Below are 11866 nucleotides of genomic sequence, written 5' to 3'. Positions count from 1 at the left end.
GATTGGGTTTAAAGATCAACGGCACACCTTGTACTGGGTGCCATGGGGACTTTGTCCACTAAGGCACTTTTCGTCATCTGTGTTGGTTGCCGATTCATCTTCTGGAAAATCAACTGCTAACGTGAACGTGCAATCAGAATCAATACTAATGACGGATGGAATCAACTAACGAAATGACATACAAGAATATGTGGGATCTGTACTTCGACAACGTGGATTACTGAATTCCAAAGTCCATAATCATAAAACGATTAAGTTCCTTCATCTCGGAGATATTTTCAGAGATCTCCTTTTCAAATGGGAATCTGATTCAATAATAATGATTCTGGTGGGATTAACGAACAAATTGAAATGCAAGAATACTTCTTATCTCTGCTATCAACTCTGACAATGTGGATTACTGTATTCCGAATCCCTTCTTTGGTAGTGAAAACAAAATCCTTTTAGACTTAGAGATTAAACTGGTTTCGAACTGGCTAAGACACTATGGTATATTTGGATGGTGTATTATAATTTATATTGATAATCAACCTCCTGAGTGGTCTGAATAAAACATCAAAAATGGACCAGGAATGCTGGACGTTTCTGAATAAGACGGCAATACATTTAACAATATGCTAAATATGGGTAATGGGGCAAGGGGATATCGAGAGCAAATATATTGCAGATGCATATCTGTGGTATCCCACTATATTCTTGTATATCTCTAACTTCGCGGATAAGACTTCGCTTAGGAATGGTTTGTCAAAGGGTCATATGGCCTAGGTTAGACTCGCTGCGATTTATATATATTTTGCGATTCAGAAATCTAGTTTCTACTGTCACAAGATTGCAAGTTTGGGCTTCCTTATAATGTTTACTGTTTAAGCTGTCATAATGAGGAGGAGTAACATACATTCTCACGCGGAACTTAATGGTTTCCTTTAATATGTGAGTCGAGAGAAACAAAATAATGCCTGATAAATATGTTAGACTCATTTTACAACGGCTAATTCCCATACAGCCATATTGTAGCATATTAGGAATTTGAAGAGAAATAATGAGAACATTGAGGTGGAAGAGTTGGTTATTCGAGCAATAGGCTTCTATAATGCCAATATTCATTCTACGACAAACATGAAGCCCATAGATTTTTTGAATTGATCCGATATAGACTATGGAATAGTTGCATAACGTATGAGTGATAAGAAGGGAAAAACTAGAGAAGCAAGAATTAATAGAAAAAAGGATAAGTTTCCTGAGTATGATAATAGTGACCTGTACATGAGAAATACCAAGGCGGAGAGACAAAAGACTGCTAAAAGATTTGTTAAATGTGATAGAAACAATCATAATAAAATCGATTTGACAAATATTAAAATGCCTTTAAAAATATTTTCAGGAGATCATGGAGTTGAACATCCTGTTGCTTCTGGCTAACGCCGTGCATTGAATTTACAGTCGAGATAAGAAACGCAGACATGATATGCTGTGTTGCAGGGTTAGTCCATTAACCTTACTGGGTATTCGGAGCTAATCCATATAATAAATGTAAGAGATATCGAGGATACGGTTCGGTGATTGAAAACGGGTATTAAACGTGATTTTGGGGTGAATGATAAGTGGTTGTTCGTGAATCTGAATAAAAAGGTAGCGGAGTTCGAACATTCATTGAGGACGTTGAAAATCCATACAAGGGCAGAAGTAGGATTCGTTGACGTGGGAGGAAAAGCAATCAATTGGCTTTTTGGTAATATGAATGATGAGGATAGATTGAGAATCATTTTAGAAATGTAGACTTTAATCGGAAACAGAATATTCATTGGGACCTGGACTTACTAATCTTATTAGGTACCTCAATACCAGGTGACTTTACTTTATCGTATCACATTAATAGGTATTGCAAAGAGATTGTCAAACTTAAATGCCTTAATACAATTATCAGTCATGATGTAGGGTACAATGAGCGAGAGCTGTGGCTACAGTGCTAAACAAAATCTAATGGACGCAATATTCAGCAAAAGCAGAGTTATTTGAATTGGATTGTATGTCATTAAATGATGATAATAACGCCAATGATGATGATGAGAAACAGGATAAATGAATTCAGACAAATTTCATGATGATGATACAAATATACAAATGAGATGATAAAAATGAAAATTATGATATTTCTATTATGAGGAATAGACAAATCAGCATAGACATAGAAATGGATACAACTAGAGTGTTAAGTAATGGCAACAAGAATGATGTTAAGAAAAATGGAAAAGTATTTGTAGGAATACAAATAATTATGTTATAAATACAAAATGTAGGAGCATAAATGTAAATATTAAATTATACTGGTCTCAAGACATACCTTTGCATGCTTTCGCCTTTGTACGTCTCCTTTTACCACACACTATATTTATAACAAATTGAAATTGCACATTTCATTTATCTTGTTTCACAGTTTTTCTAAATCCAATTCCCAAAATATTTTAATGAAATCATTAAAAACTACTTTGTGTTGGATAAAATCCATTTGGGTATAGAAATAAATTAATTTACCCTGTGTTTTTTTTGTTTTTTTTTTGATTAAAGAAAAATCAAATTTTTATTTTAATAAAATATTTGATTTAAATTTAAAATAATTTGTTAAAATTTTATATTTTTTTATTTTATATAACAACAAAATTTAAAGCAATTTTGAAGAGGGAAAAAACAAGAAACATAAATATCACAATGACCAGTACAAATATAAATAAGATAGTGCAATCTAATATTAATATAAAGGTGGGTTTTGTGGATTAGAGAGAGTCAGTTTAAAATAATATAAATTATCTTTAGCCCTGGATGCTGTCCAAGAACACCAATCAAATTGTCAGCACTTGCATACAAAAGATCTACAAACAAATGCCGGCTAGTTTTAATAAAGGTATGTATGTGAATAACGAAAGTTTAAGCAAGCCTTTCAGATATAATATTTTAATTTAGGCACAAAACTAAACAAAGTGGCTACACCCAGAGTGGAGAATAAAGGGCCTTTGCGCGCCTTTAAAAGCCAAGAACGTCCTACACCATTAACCACCATAAAACCCATAGCTGACTCTATGAAAAAATCCAACACTAAACTGAAACCGCAAGTTAATAATCTCATAAACTCCTTAAAAGTCAGCAATAAAAACAATCAACAAATGGCCAGCAAATTTGCAGGAGCAAATTTAATGCCCAACAAACGACTTTTGAAAACACCCAACTACAAAATCTACAAATCAAGGCGTTTTGGTTCAAGTGCCAGTAGTTCACGTTCCAGCCTATTTCGGCGTTATGATGAAAGAAGACGACAACGGCAAAATTATCCAGCACAAATCAATTACCTAATACGATCTTTCCATACCAGTCAATTTGAGCCCACATACGCACGCTATTTAATGCCCGTACGTAATCAGCAGGTGGAAGCTAATTTAGGTTCTATTCCAGATGCTATTAAATTCAGTACGACCATACAAAATGATTTAATGGCAATTGATACTGTGACCAGAAATAAAGTAGCCTTTGTGGGACAACATAAAAGTAATTTGAAGCTAGCGGAACGTAATCGTTTCGATGTCTGGAATCATCCTCCTTCTCTAAGCAAGTTTAGAATTAATACGCCCAAAGAATCGGCAATTAAAACTGTAAGTTTGAATGCAGAGCGTAGTATGAGAAGAGCTAGACTTATGCCCGAGCATAGAGACTATGCACGCATCAATGTCTTACCCACGGCTCAATTGAAACAACACAAACCGCCAAATGAACTGTTCACGGCTCAACATGATCGCCACAAAACTGAATTGCATGAGAAGCATCGACGTAATCGTATGAAGAAACTGGGTTTGATTGAATCGCCCACAGCTCCAGAATCGGAAACGGAGGAATGTGGGGAAAGTATCAAAGCAGCTCTAAAGTCAAATCAAAAAGCTAATGAATTGAGTGAAAGTATTTTACCAACCAAAAGAGAAATGAAGTATATGTCTAAACTTTCCCCAACTCTAAGTAATCAAACTGAAACTAAACCTCTACCAAAAGTAACAACTAACCTGAGTCTCAACACCACTCAAAGTGAGGAAAGCAGAACAAATAGCTTTCATTCTGCTAAAAAGGAAAATAACAATTCTATTGTAGCTAAAAAAGCAAATACCTCTTCTGCTAATTCCTTACCCAGCAGGGACTTAACTTCTCTAACTTCTGCTGCCTTACCCCAGGCTTACTCTATAACATCACCTATTGCAGCTGCAAGAGCTCAAATTCAGAATAGAAATAGTTATGGATCATATCGCTACAATCGTGCGGATTTCTTTAGTACGAAAAAATATTGAAGCTCTTTGTTGAGATGTGTGATTTTTCCAAGCTTTTTTTAAAATTCTTTAAATGTTCTTGAATGATTTAGGCGTAAATGTTTATATTTGATAAATTTGTAAAAACTTGGCGGTGTTATTATCAATAAATATTTAAATAGTTTAAATTTTTTCATACTTTCAATAACAACTCCTAATTAGAAATGAAAAATAAACAGGTAGTTTGCAATAGTGCACAGTGGGGCAGAATCGAAATTTTTTGGAAATAAATCTGGTATTTCTAAACTGCTGGTCCGATTGGAATAAAATTTGACGTGGCCGTAGCCAAGGAGTATTCGAGTTTATGGTATTAAAATGGGCCCTACAAATGCTCCAGGGGCTATGGGGGCTCAAAGTAGGGTACCTTCGACATGTAAAATTTTTTTGTTTCCCACCCGATTTCAAAGAATTTTATATTTTTGGAAAACGCTCTTTAAAACTCCGTCCTTTTCATACTAAATTTTTTTTATAAATTTTTTTAATATTTTATTGGTTCTGACTCAGTCACATTAAGAAAATTTATACAAATTCTTTAGTATGAAAAAGTGCAATATTTTTTGTAAGACCAAAAATTAACTTATCTTAACAAAAAAAAATATAGCTCGGAATAAATGTGGATCAAATTGTTCCTAATATTTGCAATTTTTTTAGTTTCTCATTCTAAATAACAAGGTATAAAAAAACTTGTCAAAGGGAATCCCGCAATTCCTAAAAATTGGAGCGAAAATCCCAAAAATGGTATTTTTTACAATTTTGCCTATATGGTCCACATTTCCTTCGGGGCTGGGAAAATACTTTAGGGGTAAATAGGGAACACATCAGATTTTCCAAGGCTGCTTTCCGTTTTCTGATCCCAGCTTTGGGATTTTAGAACATGTGGCCCAAAGTTGAAACTTTGATAAAAAATAGGTCAAATTCCAAAGGGCGTAGGGCCGACATGTTCCAAAAATAGGACATTTTTTTATACCAAAATGTTCTCCGTAAAGAAACTTTATAGAAAAACATAAAATTGTTATATGTTCTTAAAGAAAGTTAGTTTTTTAATAAAAAAATAGTTAAGTCACCTTTTTGTCCAAAAAAACAGCAAAAATATACTATTTTTTGAATTTTTAAATTGAAAATCGGTTATTTTTGGATTCGTAATTGATATTGCTCTGAAATCTTTTGTATGTTGTTGGTAATTTAGTTGTCTAACTAACATTGGTCCATTCGGTCTAAAAGTGCGCCCTATATTTTTAAAAAAAGCGGACCAAGGTATGGCAAAATTTTAAAATTTCAATTTTGAAATGCCTATAACTACGAAAATATAAGAGATAAGTAGCACACGCAAGCATGTTTTTCCAAAAATATAAAATTCTTTGAAATCGGATGGGAAAAAAATATTTTTAAAAATTTTACATGTCGAAGGTACCCTACTTTGAGCCCCCATAGCGCCGCCCCTGGAGCATCTTAAAATCGAATACTTCTTGGCTACGCCCAATTCAAATTTTATCCCGATCGGACCAGCCGTTTATAAATGCCAGATTTATTTCCAAAAAATTGCGATTCTTCCCCATTGTGTAGTGGAAGATTATTCTTCAATTGCATTGGATCGGAATTATGAAACCTTTATATGAAAACGAATTCGTGAAATTTCAAGACGATGTTGGTTGCACAGTGGGGGTTTTTGGAAATTATCTGTGCCATGTACCATTATAGCGGTAGGTTAGGTCGAAAAGAGGGTCGCTTACTTCGTGTACATGTACGCTCGATTTGAAAATAAATACCCAACAAGCGAAGTGATCTGAAAATGCATTTGGATTTGTAAGTTGTATACATTATAATCCGGGTTTAATAAGGTTTTTACATTTTAATCGAATCATGTCTGATTCGATCCTGATTCGTCATATTGTCTCCTTTAAGGAATCGTAACCAATTTGCTTTGTAGGTAATCAGTATTCTCTATGTAACTCCTGAGATGATTAGAGACAGGTATCGTATCCTATTAAGTTTTCACGTCAAATACGAATAATTGCAGGACACTGAAACAGGAAATTATAGGGTGTATCGTCCTTCTCCTCTTATGACTTTTAAAACACAGATCCCATGTGAACTATCTGTGTCATGATGTACAGGCAAATCCCGGTATAACGAACGATATGTTGTCAGGCCTATTCGTTAAATTGAAAAATTCGTTATACCGAGATAATAGGGATTTCGATTCTGAAAGTGATTCAACCTGTAGACAAACATTTAAAAAAATCGATTTTGAAGATTCCAGATTCCACTTAATTTGTGTAAAGATAATTTACAGGAAAAACTTAGTCACTATAAAATGTTTGTTTTTATCTTCTTCAAAATACATGTTGAGAATTTTGTTATTCCATATTTCATTCATCTAAATTTTTAGTTTTTCGTTCAATGAAATTCTTCTACGGTTTCCCATATTTAATTCACGTGAATTATAGCCTATTTCACAATATCGAGTGAAAAATTTCGTTTGCATTCTAAGCGGAAGAAATCTGATTTTGGATTCCCTAACTTCATGTTTATATGAACGAATCAGTTTTCATTCGCTTAGAATGCGAACGAATTATTAAAGAAAGTAACCATTGAAAACGGTACTGTAACGACTTATTTTCTTATTTTTACATTCTTTACTACTTTTGTTTTTTATACTTTCTGTTCGTTATATTGAGCGTACAATTTTCAAAATATTCGCTATATAAGGTTGTCAATGTTAAAAATTTGGTCGTTTGTTTGATTTTGTTTGTTTTTTCTCATCATTCGTTATATCGAGCATACAATTTTTGAAACGTTCGTTATATAAGGTGGTCAATGTTACGAATTTGAACGTGCGTTAAATCGGATTTTCGTTAAAGTGGGATTCGTTATACCGGGATTTGCCTGTATTCAATTTCAGAATGTCTTCTTTAATTGTGCTAGATCTTGTGTATCTGAGAAACAGCTTTCTACTGTCCGAGAACGCAAGTGGTGTTCATTTAAGACCTTGTTACGTCTGTGTCCTTTAATAGTTTCGGGAACAAGATTTTTGAGCAGTCTCTATTCACAATCGGTCAACATTCGAAGGAAACAATTGGCTTTCTGGATGCCATTATGAGAGTGTCGGAAGTATATCAGGATATTCCATGGAAGAGGATCCTGTATAAAAATATAATAATCTGGTCAGAAAACCACTATGCTGTCAGGCCTGACCGACAGTAACTGACCGACATTGCTGAATGATATTGAAAACAATTTTAATTATTTGTGTCAGGGTCATTATATGGTAACGGGAGCTGAATACATTGTGGCACCTCAATCCATTTTAATCAAAAGTTCAATGGGGCGCCACTTTGTAAGTATGCTGGAACAAATGAATAAATGCACAGTATTATGAAGGCTTTTTAGGAAATTCGTTAATGCTTTTAGAATTGTGCTAGATCTTGTGTATGTAAGAAATAGCTTTCAACTATCCGATATCGCAGGTGGTGTTAATTTAGGTCCTTGTTTCATCTGTAGCCATTAATGACTTCGTGATTTGATGTAACGTTTTCTGAGCGGTGACTATAGGTCAACATTAGGAGAAGATGGCGTTCTGGATGCCAGTATGACAGTGTCGGATGTATATCAGGATGTTTCTTGGAAGGGGATGCTGCATAAAAATCAATAGTTGAAGTGAGTAGGATAATTGAGGTGACAAACCAACATCTACTTTCTGGTCTGGTAAGCAACACATTATGCAGTCAGGCCTGACCGACAGTAACCCGATGTTCTCACGAAGCTGATCTACCTTCGTGATTTTGACACATTTTGGGCGTTTGGTAAACCTCTCCATTGGATGTCGCTGAGGAATGAAGACTTTATGTCGCTACTATTGTCTCCTTTTTAGAACTTTTAGGGCCTTGTTTTAGTTTTAGTTAAAGGTGACATTCGATGAAAAGGTGAAGGCTATCGAAGAGTTAAGTCTACCTTCCATCGAAATGTTCAGTACCGTCTGGTGAAAGGGATGGAAATAAACGCCGTCAGTCTTCATCGCTCCACATATCCTTATACAGCAATAGAGTGACCTTTATTATACCCTTCACCTTCGTTAGATGGGTATATATAAGATTGTCATTCCGTTTGTAATTTCCACAATATAATTTTCCGACCCTATAAAGTGTAAAAAAATCAAAATGCAATACCCTCAATATTTTTTAAGTCGAATTTTTTTTCACCAAAACAAAATTTTAAAAAACAAAAAAAATTTTAAAATTTAAAAAAAAAATTTAAGTAACAATTCGAAAAAAAAAATTTGTTTACATAAAAATATATTAAATTTGTATTTTGAAGTATAATTTGGTGAAGGGTATATAAGATTCGGCACAGCCGAATATAGCTCCAATACTTGTTTTATATGAAGTTTAATGTTGCACTCCATTGATTTCCATTACACATGAAGTGTTTGCCAGAACACTATGGACTATAAAGCGGTAGAGGCAAAACTTCCCAACCACTTCATTCCAGCTTTTAACAGGTATTGCATAATGTGGCCGAGCGTTTCATGTCTGACCGCATATTCTGGAAATTTTTCGGCTAATGCTCGCTTAAAACGAAGCAGTTCCGTTCGGTGCAGTTTCCCTATGATGGTCTGGTCAAATTTCACCAACTACAGATAATTATCTTAGCGCCATGCATATTTACCTTTGGTGTCGATTCGGCTGCTTGGCCGGGCTTCACATATGATCTCTTATGTTTTCTAACATCTGATCGATTTAGACTACTAAGTACCGGCCTGGATCAAACTGTTGAGCCGATTGGAGTTGAATACAGAACACTATTTATAGATCCTATATAAAAACATTATTAAATCAAATGATCTCTCAATATGATGTACAACTTTCTTTAGAAAGATCTCTAATAAGGGGTGATATTTAAATCTCTTCGCATATTCCGATATCTGTTAACATACAAAGGTAACCTCAACATAGTCAACCGTTATAGCACAAAGTCATTCTAGAGTATGCTTTTTACCAATATAAACAGTTAAAACAAAATCTTGAGAGATAAATTACCGACAGCCAAAATATATTTGGGAAAGGTTTGCCCATAATTAAAACTATTTCACTACCATTAAATACAACTCTTTTTCAGTTTAACAAAAAAAGTACTAAAAATTAACGTCAAGAGCTAAAATATTAATTTAGGCTTCTCTACTTCAATACAATTTAAATTTATTTATTGTAAAATATTCGTTTGATTTATGGAAATAAACTCCAAAATGACCAGAAGTAATTTCAATAAAATTATGCAAGCAAATCTTAAACTAAATGTAAGTAAAAACTTAAAATTAAGCAAATCTGCTATTTAAAATAATCACTTTATATTTTACAGTCCAAAATCCTATCAAAAAATACCAATGAAATTGTTAACACCTGCATAGGGAAAATGTACAAACAAATGCCACTGACATTTAAGAATGGCCTGCAGCAGGGTAAAATAGGAGCAGCAGTAAAATCAGAAAACCATGGACCCTTAAAAAAGCTCAAATTTCTAGATCGTAAATGTCAACAAACAGCAGCCAACAAACCTTTAAAGGCCAAAGCCAATATTTATGAAACCCAAATGCAGAGCAATCTCATGAGCAAGAAACCTGCAGCCCTTACGCCTAGGAAATTACTCGAAACTTCCAGTAATAAAATCTTTAATATAAAACGTTATTGCTCCAGTGCCAGTAGCTCAAGTGGTAGTATATTTTATCACAAAGATGACAAACCAAGTACAACTCGAGCTTATCATACTGCTTCCACTAATAGTCTCGATAAATCTAAGCAGCAAAGATCTAGTTCTCTGCAACATAAATCAGCTTCCTTAATGATTTCTAACCACAATCAATATATAAATTCTAATGTAGATACCATGCAGCGGGCCATGAAAGTAAGTGGCAGGATGCAAAGGGATCTTATGGCCATAGATGAACTATTGAAAACTCGAGTAAAGGTATCTGCGAAATGTCAAGATTTTAAGGCAGCTAACGATAACAAAACTAATAAAGTTTGGCGAACCTTGCCTACTAATGGAATAGATAACAAACACTTAAAGGAAAACTGGCAAATGTTTAAAGGTAATGATTATTTGAATAAACTATAATCAACTAAGCTAACCAAGAGAATTGCAACTCCCCTAGAACGTAGCATGCCATCTTTACCTATTGTGGAAGCTGAAAAAAATTTAAAAAATCATAAACGTTTGTCTCGAACTTCTGTAGGAAGCAGAGATTTGCCAGATAAAGGAAATCAACAGAAAATTAATTTAAGGAAACATTTTTGTTCTTCCACCCAGAAACAAGACAATTTATGTGTTCCAGTTCTGGGAAATTCTTCTCCTAAACAACCAAGTGAAGGTGAATTGCTTAAGCCTTATAAACTAAAGCGTATAAAAAATAAAATATAGCTCCATCGGCCACTTATTGTCTGCTTAAGCCAACTCCTGTCAGTCTCACGAAGTACATCAATTGAAACTGGACTATTTTACACTTTCTTAGAGTATTTCAAAAGTTATATTTATCGTGCGGGTTCATTATTATTGCCGACAGTACGATTTTTATAAGTTTTGAAATCCTTTATAGGAATTGGCTATAAATAATTAAGATTCAAGTAGTATACTTTAAAGAATATTCTTTGAATTTTATTGGCTTGAGCTTGATGTACAAATTAGTTTTAATTTAAATGTAAATTACTTAGTATATATTTAATAAATCATGATTTATTCATATTAATTTAATTTCATACTCTATATGAATTTTCTGTTCTGCTCTCCTGAATAATATCCAGCCGGGTACTACCCTAAAATATCTCCTTTTTCGAGTTAACGTTGAGTCCACGTCAAGGATATGTCCTCAAAAATGTTCAAAATGTTTGGGAGCAGCAGGATTCATCAAAAAGTAGAGAAATTGGGTATCATACGAATTGAAGCCGAGAGACTTTGAAAGACGATTTTGCACGATCGAAATGATGATTGAAAGCTAAACAAGTAAGAGTGCTATATTCGGCTATGCCGAATCTTATATACCCTTCACCTTTGTTGTGGATGCATTATTATTTTTTATAATTAGTATATAGGTATGTATATACATGGCCCACTTTCAGCGTACAGCATCCTAAATTTATCAAGAACACAAAAAACAACAACAACGCCAAGCGAAACAAAACACCAAAAGAAAAAACAAAATACGCAAGGCAATGAAACCAACACACATCCAAACATACGTTTAATTGTATAAAAAACAACAACAACGCCAAAAGAAACAAAATACGCAAAGCATGCACATTCAAACATACGATTTGTTGATTTTTTGTCAAAAAAACCAACACACAACCAAACAAACGTTTAGTTGTATAAAAAACAACAACAACGCCAAAAGAAACAAAACACAAAAAAAAACAAAATACGCAAAGCATGCACATCCAAAAACATACGTTTTGTTGCTTTTTTGTCAAAAAAACCAACACACAACCAAACAAACGTTTAGTTGTATAAAAAACAACAACAACGCCAAAAGAAAC

At 33.8% G+C, this 11866-nt stretch overlaps 2 protein-coding genes across 2 annotated transcripts; both read left to right on the top strand.

Annotated features, from left to right (window-relative positions):
* Window positions 1-2548: 2548 nt before the first annotated feature.
* LOC135958262 (uncharacterized) lies at window positions 2549-4462 on the top strand. The gene is made up of 3 exons (XM_065509158.1): window positions 2549-2757; window positions 2812-2899; window positions 2959-4462. The coding sequence occupies exons 1-3, from the start codon at window positions 2707-2709 to the stop codon at window positions 4320-4322; spliced, it is 1503 nt and encodes a 500-aa protein (XP_065365230.1). The 5' UTR covers window positions 2549-2706; the 3' UTR covers window positions 4323-4462.
* A 5041-nt stretch (window positions 4463-9503) lies between these two features.
* Window positions 9504-10931, top strand: LOC135959039 (uncharacterized). The gene is made up of 3 exons (XM_065510032.1): window positions 9504-9633; window positions 9696-10425; window positions 10489-10931. The coding sequence occupies exons 1-3, from the start codon at window positions 9565-9567 to the stop codon at window positions 10752-10754; spliced, it is 1065 nt and encodes a 354-aa protein (XP_065366104.1). The 5' UTR covers window positions 9504-9564; the 3' UTR covers window positions 10755-10931.
* Window positions 10932-11866: the final 935 nt, after the last annotated feature.

The sequence above is a fragment of the Calliphora vicina genome, chromosome 4, assembly GCF_958450345.1.
Source record: "Calliphora vicina chromosome 4, idCalVici1.1, whole genome shotgun sequence".
Taxonomy (NCBI): Eukaryota; Metazoa; Arthropoda; class Insecta; order Diptera; family Calliphoridae; genus Calliphora; species Calliphora vicina.
Note: the sequence above shows the minus strand (reverse complement) of the source record. Positions and strands in the feature narration are given on the sequence as shown.